Source organism: Desmodus rotundus, chromosome X (assembly GCF_022682495.2).
Source record: "Desmodus rotundus isolate HL8 chromosome X, HLdesRot8A.1, whole genome shotgun sequence".
Classification (NCBI taxonomy): domain Eukaryota; kingdom Metazoa; phylum Chordata; class Mammalia; order Chiroptera; family Phyllostomidae; genus Desmodus; species Desmodus rotundus.
In genome coordinates, this window is record NC_071400.1 from 91337265 (window position 1) to 91353672 (window position 16408).

The 16408-nt window shown below is 42.3% G+C and overlaps 2 protein-coding genes and 1 non-coding gene across 6 annotated transcripts in view; 2 read left to right on the forward strand and 1 right to left on the reverse strand.

The window, feature by feature from the left end:
• PPEF1 (protein phosphatase with EF-hand domain 1) overlaps window positions 1-4706 on the reverse strand; it is a 104081-nt gene extending 99375 nt beyond the window's left edge. The window contains exons 1-3 of one of the 3 annotated variants that reach the window (XM_045203314.2): window positions 4525-4706; window positions 2958-3011; window positions 2639-2766 (exon numbers count right to left, since the gene is read on the reverse strand). The gene's annotated coding sequence lies outside the window, so the exon portion shown is untranslated. Of the gene's footprint in view, window positions 1-2638; window positions 2767-2957; window positions 3012-4517 lie in introns of all 3 variants that reach the window. The other 2 variants (XM_071220303.1, XM_024569881.3) reach the window with 2 other exon arrangements.
• A 133-nt stretch (window positions 4707-4839) lies between these two features.
• TRNAV-UAC (transfer RNA valine (anticodon UAC)) lies at window positions 4840-4912 on the forward strand. Its single transcript has one exon. It is a non-coding gene; the product is annotated as a tRNA-Val (tRNA).
• Window positions 4913-6682: 1770 nt separating this feature from the next.
• The window catches only part of RS1 (retinoschisin 1), a 32479-nt gene continuing 22753 nt past the window's right edge, over window positions 6683-16408 (forward strand). For both annotated transcript variants that reach the window (XM_053917313.1, XM_045203250.3), the window contains exons 1-3: window positions 6683-6779; window positions 15076-15101; window positions 15677-15782. In XM_053917313.1, coding sequence (XP_053773288.1) covers window positions 6728-6779; window positions 15076-15101; window positions 15677-15782 — 184 coding nt within the window. In that variant the 5' untranslated portion in view covers window positions 6683-6727. The remainder of the gene's footprint in view (window positions 6780-15075; window positions 15102-15676; window positions 15783-16408) is intronic.

Below are 16408 nucleotides of genomic sequence, written 5' to 3' on the forward strand. Positions count from 1 at the left end.
ACCTTGAGGGGAACTTTCCAAACTCTGCTCCAGTGCGTCTATTTAATCAAATCTATAGTCAAGTACAACATAAATTCATACCCAAATCACCTCTCCGATAAAACCTACAATTTGAAACTAGTCTATTGGAATGGATATTTCCAATATCCCTGGAATATTGGAATGGAAAGGCAATTGTAGCAATAAAATCTACAATTTGCAATTGTGTAAATTCATTCAAATTTCTCTTCCAAAAGATAAATAAATAAATAAAACCACCTAGTTTTTTTTTTATAAATATGTTCAGGAGAACTCCTTTAAGAATAGATGTGCATCTGAGTTTTAGAATAAACGTTGGACCCACAGTCAGACACTGGAAACCTATGACTAATACTGAAGTAATATTCAGATAGTTGTCATGGCAGCCCGCTCAATCTGCACAAAATAGAATCTACTTCATTTTCACATGATTTAGCAGAGGAAAGCTACTAGTCTTCAGACAGCTCCTGAGTTAACCTACTAATTAGTTTTGGTTTTATTATTATATATAGCCTTTAGACTATACCCTAATTGTATCCCCAAAATCACTAACAAAAATACATTATATGATTTTTGTTTAACACCTGCACTGCTCTTGAAATCTTCCCATCAAGCTTAGAGGCAAGTCCCATTGTGTGCACAGTTGAATCCACTTGAAAATCTAAAGAGGACATTGAATGTTGGTGAAGTGGAGGGAGTAGCCAATTTCATTTCTGTCACCAATTACCACTGGCTAGACACCACTATGAGACATTTTCTTTTAAGTAGGGTTCTGTAGGAGTGGGGAGTGATTAAATTGTTCTGTGTTCATTTAAAGTCCCAGAAGAGTGACTTTAAAAACTAGAGGCATCTCAAGACACATAATAAGGGAGGGGGAGACAAAGTATTTTGAGCTCATCTCTTTTCTTTGTGCAGTGGCTGTCTCTATCAAATCTAAGCTCATTGAATGTGTTGGGGGGGATTTGGGGGGATTGTAGGTAGGCAGGTTTCTGCATATCACCATGCCCCCTCCCCTCTGCCTTCTCCACTTTTGAGTTTCTTTTTTAAGAGAGAGGAGACAGGGTCTAATTAAAATCCAATAACATCCTAAGTTAGGAAAACTACATAAAACCATTATCAGCCATTAACTTCTTGTCACAAATTAGTCCTTTGGGTTAATTAATGTTCTTCAAACTCCTTGAGATGAGGCCATATCATACACTTCTTTGTAAAGCTCCCACACTGCCTAACACTGTGCTTCTAGACATATTAGAGACATGTGATAATAAACCTTAATCAGGGGACTGGAAGACTGCGCAGTACCTCTGTAGCTGGTGAGCAGATTAAACACAATGTCAAAATAGTATGTGTGTGACATGCCATGGAGTTGCCTCTGACTCATGCAGGAGCAGGTGGAGGGCTGGATTTTCATGGGAAAGTAGACAATTCATCTAGGGCAGGGATTTTCAACCATGGCACTATGGACCTTTTGGACCAGGTAAGTCTCTGTGGTAGGCGCTGTCCTGTGCAACGCAGGATATTTTAGCGCATCCTTGGTCTCTACCCTCTAGAAGCCAGTAGTGCCCCAAACCCTCTCCCAGTCATGGCAACAAAAAGTGTCTGCAGACATTCCAACAGCCCCCAAGATTTTGTCCTCCCAGGGGATATTTTGGGTTATCACGACTGAGGGAGGTGTGCTATGGGTATCTGGTGAGTAGAGGCTAGGGACACTGTGAGACATTCTACAATACATAGGTCAGTTCCCCATGACCAAGAATTACCCAGTCCCAAATGTCAGTAAGGCTGTGATCTAGAGGAAAAGCCCAGATGTGGGTCTATGAGGGCACAGGTGTAAGTAGGTGGGCAGGTGTGAGGGGTACTTGTAGAAGCTCTCTTCTGATTGCTTTCATTTTTTCACTGAAACAGGAAGCAAGTTCATCAGCTGCAAGATTGGGGAAGGAGGTACAGGAAGTTTAGGGAGCCAAGATATGACACTGTCCTTTAGGAAAGGTGGACAATGAACGGGCAGGAGAAGTAGACGTGTTTCTGGACTGCATCAAGGGCTCACTTGAGGTAAGTAGTCAAGAATTGAACATGAAACCCATACGCCTGAATGTGTGTTCTTCCTGGGGCCACATTCAGGGGTGGAATAGGGAGAGAGTTGAATTTAGCAGATTGTGGTCTTGCCACAAGCAACAAAAAGACAAATGTGCGATAAAAATGACCACAGAACTGGAGCAGAGTAAGAAGACAGAGGGATTCAAGCAACAAATATCCATTCCAATAGACTAGTTTCAAATGTTTTGAACATGATGAGCTGCAAAAGGGGAAAAATAAGGTGTGCTCGATCATACCAAGGTAATGACTCACATTATTTAGCAAATACTTGAGTACTCACTGAAAGACATAGTACAATTGTTTCTAAATGAAACTAGGTCAACCGAGCTTCCTAAATCAGCTCAGTGTTTGGGACTGCAGTCTCTCTGGTGGAGTTACCCTCCACCAGTGAAGCCAAACACTAGGGAAGCCACACTGCACACATGAGAAATCAGAGGACTCAAAAAACCTCAAAGTGACTGGTAGTCTTTACTGACGAGTTTATGTATTTGTCTTACAGTTGTTGAGGTGCTTATGGGCATACCTGGGGGTGACAGGCCTCACAAATCCAACTGAACAGACTGAAGTGGCGGTGACAACTGTGGCCATCTCAGGCACTCTGGTGGTTCCAAGGGAAATTCATCAACAGTTGTTTCCATAGGTTCTTCGTTCCTGTTTTGGGGGATTTCATTTAAAAATTACAAAAGATAGAAAAGTATCCATGTCCTCACTGGCATGCATACAAAATAGTACAAGAGATCATGGCACTCTTATGGGAAAAACATGTAGTCTTAGTGCACATGGGCCTCCTGAAATCACTTAGGTGTCAGAAGACCAAGTATGAGCCCAGCTCTGCCACTCACCAGCAGAATGGTTTCAGGCAAGGCACTCAATATCTTTGGCTTCAACTTCTTCAGCTGAAAAAGAGACAGCAATATTTGCTGTGGTTACCTCATAGGAATGTATGTGAAAATGCTTTGTAAGCCATATTGTACTTCATTAAATATAGAGACTATAACTACACCTCGAGGGCAGCAGGGAGTGGAAGAAAAGTCTCCCTCCTTGTCAAAATGGAGAAAAGCAGGAAGAGGTTTTCACTAAAGGCAGAACCCCGTGTTGCATGCATTAGAGGTACACTAGCTTCAGTTCTACATGGAGAGTACATGTGGGAACTAGATCAAAGCTTGCACTTGGTGAACACACCCTTATGAGCAAGGGAAGACAGACAGCTGGAGGGAGAGCAAAGCATTCCCTAGAGACACAAACCAAAAACACAATATAATTTTAGGCCCAATTTTTGGCAGGCTTGTTTTGAACTCATAGCAGTTTGTAAACAGGTGGGATATACTTATCACTGAGCATCCTGGACTCATTAAGATTAACTGACTCTTACTACCTCCATTTTCCCACCTGGAAAGTTGGGGTAACATTTAGATCCAGAGGGGAAAGTGGGGGTGTCTAGTCCAATCCATGCATTCCATACAGGAGGATACTGAGGCTTGGGAGGTGAACTGACTACTTCTAGAGTATACAGCTAGTGAGTAGCCAAGAGAGGACTAGAACCCAAATTATGCCCTCCAGATTAGTGCACCTTCACACACCTGTTTCTTTCACGGAGTTAGCTTAAGGGATTGCTTTCATACAATAAGTATGAAAGTATTCTTAGCGGAAAGTATTCTGCTAGCTTCAGAGGAAGAAGTCAGGGAAAAGAACAGCGGCAGCCTTCAACCTTGTCCCACTCAGCGCTTAAAAGATGCCCTCCCAACGGTTTTAAGTGGTTCTCGAGCTTGATATGATGGTGACAAAGATCAGTCCAGAGGCACAGGGGTGGAGAGGGGGGTTAAGAGGATGCGAATAAATGGCACTGACAATGAAAACCAAGAAGGAAACCATACAGACACCCTTTGTAATGCAGGGCCCCAGCACCTTATAGGGACCACAGTTCTGGAAGCACAGCACCAGGTTCATGGGTTTAAGTGCTCTGAGGTCACCGTTTTGGAATTCTTAATAACTTACGAACGAAAGGCCTGGCACTTTTTATTTTGCACTGGGTCCCTCAAATGTTGTGTCTGCTCCTGCTTCACACACGCCTCCATCCATAAAGGGGATGGCTTGTCTACACCAGCACCCCAACCCTACCCCACTCGAGAGCAAAGAAAAGTCCTGCAGTGTTAGGCCCTCTCCGGAGAAGGCTGTGGAAAAGGTCAGGGGAGCCTACATTCTGGGCCAAAAGGTCGACTCACCAAGCGGTCTTTCTCAACCCTGGCAAAATAAATGCCGATATAAAAGTGACCCCCACCTCCTCAGCCAACCCCAGACTCCACGCTGCCTGAATCTCTGGCTCCCAATAGGGTTCCTGTCCGCCCTCCAAACCTCCAGAAGCGGCTCAGTGTGCCCATGGGGAAAATGGAGAAAGTGCGGACCCCTCACCAGCTGAGGGAAGCTGCCAGAAGGGTCTGTGACCCGGCCAAGGTCCGCTTCCGCCTGCCGGGGCAGCCTCGCCAACGCCCCAGCCGAGGGAAAGTTTGGGGACGGATGATTAGCTGGGCAGCACTCTCCGCCGCTAGGAAACCTGGTCGCAGGGAGAGCAAATTCGGCGCGCGGGGAGAATCCAAAACGTTGGAGCTGGGCGGAATCTTGGGAACAGGGCGGGGCCACGGCGGGGGCGGGGCTACGACGCAAAGGCGGACGCTGTCGCTGAGCCGAGACTATAACTGCATGAATTACAAGGGCTGCCCTAGCGGAGGTTCCATAGTGTAGTGGTTATCACGTCTGCTTTACACGCAGAAGGTCCTGGGTTCGAGCCCCAGTGGAACCACAGCTGGGAAGCTTTTTCTCCTTTTTAATAGCCGTTGAGCGTCTTGGGGGGAAAAGATGAGAAGCGAAAACGAGGTTCTTTCTTTCTCTCTCTTAAAAAATTTTATTTTCTTCCTTTCTTCCTTTCTTTTTTTTTTTTTAGAATGCTTTTATCACAGAAGCGTCATGACAGATATCCGGCTCCTCCCATCCCGGCAGCCATCGCCCCAACTGAAAAACAGCAGAGGTGGGGGCCCGGCAGTGTCGTAGTCTGAAGGGCATCCCCGACCCGCTGGGGCCTTACCCTCACCTTTCCTCAAGTGCTCCAGGGTAGCCTCGGAAAATTGGGCGGGGGAGGGAAGCAAGACTACCTAGCGTGGCCCTTTCCCCGCAAGCCAGGACAGGTCCCAAAGCCTCCAAATAAAAATTTGGCAATTCCACAGTTCTTTGATGTTCAAATATTAAGGGTTCATTCCTTATTGTTATTAATAAAAGTTTACTTTTTCATTAAACTTTAAAGTACAGAAAGGGAAAATAGTCTTTTCTTATTAAAAAACTAAAATAAAATACTCCTTTTTACTCCTTTTAAATACAACACTAGAGTTTGTTGAATAGACCTTCGTCTGTTTAATGAATCCATACACAGGACAGAGTAAATGTTAGGCTTGTAGACACCCAATAAACGCTGTTTGAACGTTTCTCTAGTTTTCTTTTGTTCCTCTTTATTATTTCATTATACTTTCATTTTAAGGAGTTATTATCTTTTTAATGTTAGCCTTTTTCTTCCTTGACAGGAGGAATGAAGGAAAGGTAGCTGGAGTCCTGGGGTCTGGCATGGGACAGTGGTGGCCAAGAACTAGAAGGGGAAGGGGAAACGGTCTTTTTCTCTGCATTTTTCCACAGTTTTGCTCAGACAGTATGTAAATTTGCGTCCTTTTCTAACTGGATAGTATGACACATGATTGTCCCTGTAATTACAATCACTCATTAACTTTTAACTTTATTTTTTACCATCTTAACCATTTTAAATGTACAGTTCAGTAATGTGAATTATATTCACACTGTTGTGGAAAAGATATCCAGAACTTATATATATATATATAATCCCATTTAAGTCTCAAACTAATTCTATGAAGTAGGCATTATCATTATCTTACAGATCAGAAAGTTGAACCACAGAGACCTTAAGTAACTTGTCCAATGGCACATAACAAGTGGTTGAGCTGGGATTTGCATCCAGTCTGGCTTGGGAATCTGCTCTTAACCATACCTGTTGCTCTGAACGCCCAACCTTGGCCACATAGATCCTTCCCAATTTTTTGTTATTATAAGTAACACAGCAATGTACATCTTTCTGTCTAACTGTTCCCCCCTCCCAAATTCAGTATTTTCCCGAGTGTGAATAGGTGTGATGAACCTGATGCCAAGCTGCTTTCTAAGAGGGGAATCCATGTCATTTTCACAGAACTGGAGGATGTTAGTGCTTACTTGGCAGGAAATTGCTCAAGGTCACCCACTAGATGATGGCAGAGGAATAATTAAGACCTGGGTCCTCTGATTCTAGTTTCCATTTCTCTCCACTGCTTCCCTTACATTTAAAGACAGAATAAAACCAATATCCTCCTTTGCTAAACCAACCTCACTTGACATTAGATTCTTCTCTAAGACTTCCTTGTTGAGGTAGGTAATGTGTGGGTTAACTTGGTGGGGCTCAGCCAAAGCCCTAAGAACTAAATGCATAAGGTGCTTAATAAGGCCAGTGCTCAAGTTAAGCTCCTGCTACTGGGGAAGCTTTCCACTTGGATAACATAGAGCTGCGGCCAAGGACAAGGGGAGAATGCCACGCAAGATAGAAGGCTTCTTGTTTTTACTTCTGTTTGGCTATGAAGGTATGCATGTGCTAGCCAACAATTAGCACTCATTAAATACTTAATATAATTGAATTAATGATACAGCTAATTAATAGAAATGCAACCTGAATAATTACAATACTATTAGTTAGCAAGGCATGTTAATTAATTAATATGTGTTATTTATGAACAACAGTTGTTTTTGTGTGGATACGGTTCTCTTTGTCTCACCACTTGGCTTTCTGACCCTGTAAGGAGCCTTCTGAAGTTCAAAGGATGCTTAAAATGGGTCAGAAAGAGTCTCAGAATTTGTATAAAATAGCTATAAATTGCAACAATTAGTAGGAAAGTGTGGCATATTCTTGAAAATTTTTAGAAGACAAAGTTAGAGTGATTGCAGAGTTTAATCTTCCAAACCAGGATGCTGTTGAGAGTAGAAGAGGTTGCTATTAGTAATTCTGCTGGGATAACAGGTGTAAACCAGGACTGTCCCAAGCAAAGCAACACATGAGGTCACCCTAGTTTAAATATGGATTAACATAACAGGCCAAGTATCACTGAACTCTAATAGAAAGAATAATCCAACGAACAGTCAGAAACCCCCGAAGACTCAATACACTCAATTATTTTTAAATTACTAAATATGGCCCTGGCAGGAATGATATGCTTAAGGAGAATTAAAGGCAAATCTCTCAAATGTCATCGAACTCAACTTTGAAATATTCAATTTTTGGAATAATACTCTTTCATGTCTCTCTCGACTCTCAAGGACCCATCAGCTCAGAATTTCTTTTTAGGTTCATTCTGAACAAAAGATCTTCTTTGTGGCCATTGGGTATTTATGTGCGTTTATTTATTTAGAAAATAAATAAAGAGGGCAGGGAGGAGGAGACCTCTCCACTTTGTAAATGATCTGGTAGGCAGACATGACAAAACTCACACAGACTCAGAATTCCTGGTTTAAATCATTCTCCTCTCTAGCTTCTCATATTTTATTGGTAGAGTACTCGCTTTCATGATTTCCCAATCTGATGACTTTTGTTATGTAGTCACATCTGTTAGTATTTGGCAAGACTTGTAAAGATATAATCCCAATGTCATTTTGCAAACCCAAATGTTTCTAAGTAGAGATCAGTCAGACTAATTGTCTGTTTTTTTCCCCCTTGCAGTTGAGAGTCAGCAACTTGTCCCAGTAACTCGACAATTTAAGATGCTTTTGTGGTTTTGTTGTTTTCCTTTTTGCCCCTTCCTCAGCAAGAAAATCTACAGCCTTTCAAGGCCTAGATCCCAATATACCTGGTTCTCAGATATCCACAGGGCTTACCCTCAGATTTCTCTCTGTGAACCCACCCTTGAGTACCTGCTATGGGCCAAACACATGCTAAGTCTAACAATCCTGCTCTGTGACCCTCCCAAATGCAAAGAAACCCTATAAAAGTTTAGCAGCTCATTTTTAAATTAGACCCATTCATTTGGGGAATAAAAGGCACGCTGTCAGGAGGCAGAGAGCAATGTATTCTTTTCTGTTCTATTGCTTACCAATCTTTGTGCATGGCTGGGAAGCTCCAGAAATTTCTAAATAGAGAACCCCATCTGTCCAGGTGGAATGGAACATGGTCCAGTGGGTAGGCTTGAGAAGCTTAATTTATCTTATCCACTTAACCAAGGCCCTCCACCTTCACACAGCATGGAAGGAAAGAAGCCAGCCAAAAATGGTCAGTGCTTTACCCTGAACTAGAGGGATGTTCCAGGAGACAAAGAAAAAAAATACAGGGTGCAATTACTGCACTGAATCAGCTTCCAGTTCAGATGGAGGAATAAGGCACAATGCACATGGGAAAGATGTATTGTATTGCACATTGGGAACCTGAAGACAAAGGTTCTTTGTCTAATTTACTCTGCTGTTTCTATTCCATGGTTGCAGTGGCTCTTTTCTACAGTGAAATAAGGTAAATGGATTGACTTCACTTATGCATTAGATGAAGGTTCATTTGGGAATGCACTAACCATCAGAGTAAAGCACTACTTATGTCTTATAACTGAAGCAGGCTTGTATTTACCTTACGTTGTACATTTTGGATTCAATGCCAATGAAGATTTAAAAAAAACATCCAGCTTATTAAATTATATCAGTCAATTACTTGGTCTTGGTTATTATATAAAAACAAAAAAAATTACCAAGCTTCATCTTACAGGTGATTGTTCTCTTTGCTGGCGTGTCAACCAACCATCAGGGACAGCAGGGGGGTTTTTTTTGAAGCAGCTTGCTTGAGATGTAATTTACATACCATTAAATTCACCCACTTAAAGTATGCAATTCAATGGTTTTTAGTATATTTACAGATTTGTGGAACACACAATCTAACTATAGAACTTTTTCATCACCCTAAAAAGAATCCAGTAGACATTAAGTAGTCACTCCCCATTCCCCCCTCCCCCAGTTCCTCCTCCCCCACCAATCAACTTTCTGTCTCTATAGATTTGCCCATTTAGGATATTTCATTTAAATGAAATCATACAACATATGGTCTTTTATCTGTCACATAGCATGTTTTTGAGGTTCATTTGTGTTGAAACAGGTACAGACAACAGATTTACCCATGAATATGTCTGTCGCCTAAAATAGAAACACTTACACACCAGAAGCAATTTCCTTCTTTCTTCTTCACTGAGAGTGACAGTATATCAGCCTGATGTTTTTCTCCCATGTCTTACTCTTGTTTCTCAAGTAGATTAGAAGCTGGTTACAGTTTTATCATCCATAATTTTATGCTTTTCTCCCCAGCTTCATCTGTTTCCATGGGAAGGAAAGCTCTGTATTTAGTAATATACACTCAAAAAGACTAAAATAATCTTTCCTATGTACATCTAATGCATACCTTTCCTCTTGGGCTTACAAGGCACATTTCAAGAAGTAATGCCTTGAATTTCCTTGCTGTGGGAACAAGGATTTCCCCATGTAGTTGCCCTTTGGGCTGAATGTCCCCGTATTTGCATGACTTAAAAATTGATGAGTGGCAGACGTCTCAGATGCTCTAGTGGAAACTCGTAATCTGTGGAGGAATCTCAAAAACAACCCCAGTGGGGAGAAAAATACAAAACCACATACATCATCTAAATCTTTTATTCTTTTTTCCTTTAAAGGCTGGTATCATAAGATGTAGTCAAACATGGTTTTGCTTTTGTTTGACAGCTTTTTTTGGTGATTAATCATTTTGGGGATTACAGCAGCCACATTGCTGCTCCCTTGCTGACAGCTTTTCCTGTAAAATGCTTGTTGTTCTCTCTTTGCTCATTTCCATAAGGATCTGGTGCCTCAGAACCTCAGGCTGCATGCAGACAAATGCTTTCTGAGGAGGGGAGCCACAGAGATGGAAAACTCCAGAAATCTGCCCGACTTCTGAGTGAACACAGGAAGTGGCTCTGAAACCAGGCCTCCTCTTAGGTCTCTTCCTCTCCACAGGTAGACAGTGGCAGGACCTCCCCAACCTTGCCTTTTTACCTTCTGCTTTGTTTCTGCAGAATGTGGGGCCCCTTCAGGACCTGCCCTGACACCCAGGTAATGCAAAGGCTACTGGATAGGTCCTGAGCTTCATTTGAACTCTGGGTTTTCCCAGTTGCAGCTGTATAGACCCTCTTCAGGGACAAACACAGCCTCTAGACCAAATTGATTTGGTTATTAAGGACTTGTTGTCAATGACCGCTCACCTTGCCTCTGGTCCCCCCAAAGAGGGTGTTGCCACAACTGAGTTTACTTAATTGACAAGGCCTTTCTGCATTTTGGCCATCCCCAGCTTCTCTTGAAGACGGGTGTGTTGCTGAGTGCCTCCTGGATTAACAATCCCCAGATCAACTAGATGTCAATTGCTTATCTGCTGTGCAGTACTTGGGAAGCAGTTGAGGGACTGAGGCTATGGGTTCATGTACACATTAACTGGGAGGAGCATAGGGTGCCACCAAACCTAGCTGGATTTTCCCTTGAGCTTCAGAAGCTTCCAGCCAGCTGCCCACTCAACCTCAACACTTGGGTGTCCCATTGGCCTCTCAAATGAAACATCTCTACCCCATTACCCTCAAATCTCTGCTCCTCCTGGAGCCTTCTCCTCCCCCAGTAAATGGTAGCTCTATTCTCTCAGTCACTCAGGCCTTGGAGAGCTCATTTTTTTCATGTCCACATCATCTGTCTGCAAATCCTATTGGCACCATCTTCCAAAGACAGTCAGAATCCAGCCGCTTCTTATTACCTCCACTGCCACCACCCTGGGCCATGCCACCATCATCTCTCCCTTGGATAACATGCCAAGCACCCACCCACCTCAGGGTCTTTTTGTTCATTCGCTCATTCATTATTCTCCCACTTTCCCACATTAGACTATAAATTCTATGAAGGCAGGTGTTTTTCCCTGTTTTGTTTACTTCTATCCCCAGCACCTGAAGCTGGGCCTGGACTATAGTAGATGCTCAATGAATATTAAAAAAATGAATGAATGCTCTGGGACCAGTCATTATCAGCTATCTTTTATATCAATTTCTATAATTGTATAGGTGCTTAGATAAACCTGTGGACAAGAATGAGGTGGGACATAAAGACCAGAGCAAGTGGTGAGTTCTACATGTGGGACAGAAAAAGTCCTCTTCATAAGGAAGGGGATAAGCAGCTAGAAAAGTGGGAGGGGGAGGGCATTTGATGCCAAGAAATCATATGGACAAAGGCATGGAGGCAGGAAACAGCCTGGTACATTTGATGAACTACAGGTAGTATGCAGTGCAAAAGATAAATATAGAAAGGTAGGCTGGAGATAGATCACAGTCCCCTTTAAAGAACACATTATTATACCTGTTTTAAGAATGAGGAAATGGAGAGATGCAGTCATACAACTAAGAAACATCAGAGGTGGAACTCAGACCCTGGCAGAGGGGACCCACCAAAAGGTTTGGCAGGAAAGTGACACAGTCAGGTTTGCATTCCATTTCATTGGTAGCATGGGGGATGGATGCAGCAAGGTCTCTTTTTAGCAAGGAGAGAATCCAGAGGAGAGAGGGTGGGGTCTAAAACAGGAAGTGGCAGTGGGGTGGAGAGGAAAGAAGGCCCCTAGTAGACACTGGATGTGGTGGGTTAGGAAAAAGAGGCAACTAGGAGGAGTCCCAGGTTTCTGGATGGGGTAATAGGTAGATGGTGGAGCCATTCACTAGGATAAGAAATAGAGAAAGAACAATCTGAGGAAAGCTAATGAGTTTGATTTTTAAAGAAACTTTTTGTGCTGTATAACCTACATATATTTATTTAAGTATAATAGACATAGAGAGGAATATAGGTAAGTGTACAATTCAATGAATTTTCACCATGAAACACACACAAGTAACCAGCACTCTCATCATATAACAGGATGTCATCAGACACAATTCTCTGGGCTTCCTCTATGCCACTCCCCACCCAAGTATGACCAGGACCTTATATCTAGTGGCATAGATTACTTTGGCTTGTTTTTATACATGGTAAATGGATTCATTTGGTATGTCCATTTTAGTATCTGACTTTCCACTCAACATTGTGAGACACAGCATACTGTAGAATTGTAAATCATCCCTTTCATTGCAATATAGTATTCCACTGTGTGAGTCTACCACAGGTATCCATTCTAGTCTTTTATAATTTTTATCTGATTTGAGAGAGAAGGAGGAGGAGGAGGAGAAGGAGAGGAAGAAGAAGAAGAAGAAACATCAATTTGATGTTCCCTGATTTATGCATTCATTGGTTGATTCTTGTATGTGCTCTGATGGGGGAACCAAACCCACAACCTTGGCATGTGGGGACAACATTCTAACCAACTGAGCTGCCCGGCCAGGGTCATTCTACTTTTGATGGGCATATGAGTGTTTTCAGTTTGGAATTATTACAAATACTGCTGTTTTGAATAATCTAGTACATTTTTGTTTGTTTTGGAGAATATATGTATGTGTTTCTGGTATGTAAATACTTGGGAGTGGAATTGTTGGTTCATAGGGCACATACATGTCCAGCCTTGGCATAAATTGCCAAGCAGTTTCTGAAACAGGTTATACCAATTTATATCCCCACTGGCATCATATGAGAATTCAGGTTGCCCCAGACCTTGCTGACACTTGGTTGGGGCCAGTTTTACATAGTAAGAGACATTTACATAGAGATGTCCAGTAATCCATTCAAAGCAAGTGTTGGAATCTTGGGTTTAGCAACATTTATGAAGGGGGAGGGGAAGCAGAGCTCTCAAGAGAGACGGAGGAGGATTATTCAGAGTGGAGGAAGAAACAGGTGAGCAGCATAACAGAAGCTAAAGGAAGATGGAAGGGACTGACAGCACCCAACATGGCACCATGAAGACATAGTTCAGTGTTGGAAAGACTCCACTGAATGTGAAAGTAAGAAGTCATTGGCAATTTCCTTTGCCAGCACAGGGCTTGGCCTCCTACTAAGATGATGCTCCCCAGCCTTCATTGCTGCCTGAGAGGGTCAATTCTTCCCATAGCAGGTAGATCGAGGAGTACAGGAATGAATAACCAGTGGACGAGGGCCCAGGAGAGACAGCAGTTGGTGACCACAGGTGAAGGGTGGCTCTGAATCTGCCTAGGCTAGAAGATATGTCCCCCTGACTCCCACTGCAGCCTATCCATAACCAAGCAGAGTAGTCACCATGTGCATCATCCTGTGGTCTGTCTTTTCCTGGGTCCTCAAGCCACTGTGGGCAGAGAGTCACACTTCCATTTCAGAAGGCCCAGGCCCTTGCATAGGGCCACACCCACAGTGGACATGCTGTAGAAGGGGTTTGTGGAATGCGTAAGTATGTATTACTTAAATAAAGGCACAATTTGTAAAAGGTTTATTATTGTGATGACAAAGATGAGACCATTCTTTTACTTTCTAAAACAATCTGAAAGTGTTTTGGGGGCATCAGATCTAATTTTTAGATAGGAAAGTGGCTAACGAGGAACTTTAATTTCCGGCTCTCTACGCTCAGGTTTTGTTTGAGATTTTTTTTTAAAGATTATATTTATTTATTTATTTTTAGAGAGAGGGGAAAGGAGAGAGAAAGAGAGGGAGAGAAACATCAGTGTGTGGTTGCTGCTCACACACCCCCTACTGGGGGTTTGGCCTGCAACCTAGGCATGGGCCCTCACTGGGAATCAAACTGGTGACCCTTTGCTTTGCAAGCCAGTGCTCAATCCACTGAGCCACACCAACCAGGGCTGAGATTTTTATATACAGGTGTATGTTGTTTTTGTAATCAGAAAAGAAATAAAGGTGTTTATTTTGTTGAAAATGAGAAGTGGCACTTTGGTGCTTTAAACCAGTGCTGTCCAATGGAAACTTCTGCAATGATAGAAATGTTGTGTACCTGTGCTGTCTGGCACAGTGGCCACTAGTGACATGTGGCCAGGCCAGTAAGCACCTGAAATGTGGCTGGTGTGACTGAGGAATTGAGTTTTTAATTTTATTCATTTTAGTTAAGTTAAATTTGAGTAGTCATAAGGGACTAGGGGCAATGGCATTGGACAGAGCAACTTTAAACAATCAGTTTATACTAATATATACAAATTCTTTTTCTATTCAATTGTGCATTCATCCTTTTATCCATCCTTCCATAAAGAAAGTTTATATGTTAGCTTTATGTTAAATTTTGCACACTTTCAATTTCCTCACATCATTTATACGGTATTTAGACTGTGATTGTGGTTAAATATTTCCTATACATAATAGACAAACCTAAAATGGATTTTCTAAACAATGTCCTAAGCCTAAATAACCTACCTAAATGTGTCACAGTGGGAAGAACTGAAAATCAGCTCCTGAACAGCACATTGGGCAGATACTAGGGATGATGATGATGATGATGATGATGATGATGATGAAGTCAATAAGCGAAGGGAAAAACTCACACCGTTAATGCTAAGTGGAAAAGGAATGTCATAAACATTGTTTAGGTAGTAGGTTCTCAAATATGTTTTTAAAAATATGCATAGAAAAAAAGATGGGAACCATTTTCACTCAGATGTTGATAGTATTGCCTCAGTGGTAAAAAAGAAAAATATATATATATATATATGCATTAATGTATTTTCCAAAATTCTATGATGAACAAAAATAATAATAATTTTACTTGTCTTTCTGTTTAATTTTCCTGTGCCTAGCTTCTCAGCATCTGTGGGTGCTGACGGATAGTTACTTAGTTTGACTTCTTCCAGAAGGGGCTTTGTTAACTTTTATGTGACTTCATTTCACTTTTCCATATAATGAATCATTTTGTTGAATTTGTCTTTCTTTTTTTAACTTAATTTTTCCTCTCGTCCTCTTGCTCAGCCACACTGGGATTATCATCTACTGAGGTATGTTATAGTAAATAGTGTTTTTGAAAATTTCCCTAGCCAAAAATAATGTATAGAGCTATGAGTTTTTTGAAATGTAATTTTTGAAGATTTTTTTTCTGGTGGTGGCAATAGCACATTTTATCTGAGCAAGTTCCATGTTTCATTGAGAGAATGCAAGTAAATCAGGTCTTAATTCAGATGGTGTAATCTTGAATCTAGTACCTTTTAAAACTGGATCCCCAAAAGGGACCTCCAGGGAACGTGAGGAGCCTGACCTTGTACTGGGTCTCCCCAAACCCCTGAAAACAATTATAATGGAGTGTACGTTGCCCCCACATGGGTGTGTCTTTGAGATTATTAGCTGGTCACCCACAGTGGCAGACACTTGTTTAGCTACACTGAAAGCTGAACGGCTACTACGTGCTTTTAAGGCTGGATTAATGATTCAATTGTGCTGTTGTAGTGTGAAAGCAGCCATGGAGAACAGTAATGAATGAGCAAGGTTTTTGAACACAGGCTTTTCTGGTAGTCCTGAGCACAGTTACCTTTGACTGTGACTTTTCTAACACTCCTGCCTCTCTGGCTTCCCACAGGATGAGGCTGAGGACTCCTGGTACCACAAAGCATGCAAATGTGACTGCCAAGGAGGAGTCAATGCTCTGTGGTCTGTGGGCGCCACGTCCTTAGACTGCATACCGGGTGAGTATCCCCTCTCCTTGGGGTACTAGACCCTTGGGGTGTCCTTGGGAATACCCTGTTTATCCTTTCTTTCAGCCCAGCTGAATTAACCACCCCCCCCAAATGCCAAGCTCTGGGTTTTCTCCAGGCCTCTGAGCTTCAAATCTCACATGGCCACTGCTTCAGTAAAGTGACCTGATGTCCTTGTTAAGAACAGCTTCCTGGAGCTCTGCTTGGCCTGGGTGACATGGTAAGATGTGATGTAATAAAAGATATTAATGCATGATTAATTGAAAATAAATTAATGGTACGTAGTAGGGAGTTTTGAGAAAGAGCTTCAGCTTTTGAGCCAGAAAGACCAGAGTTGGAATCCGGGCTGCATCACTTTTTAACTCTGGGACTCCCACTTTGGCCTTTTTCTGTCAAGTGCAGGCAATACTACTGTGCAGGGATAGCCATTGCTCACCAAACAACCACGTGCTCTCCCTCATTCCAGCCCCCTTTTAGCCAGGTGGCTTTATATGAGCAGTTCCTGCCAAAGTGAGTGGTGTCCCTTCCTAAATGAGGGATTTAAGGCCTGCTGGTAATCAACTCTCCAGCTCTCTATTTTCCTGCTTGAGAAAGTGGCTTGTCCCTCAGCCTGGGTG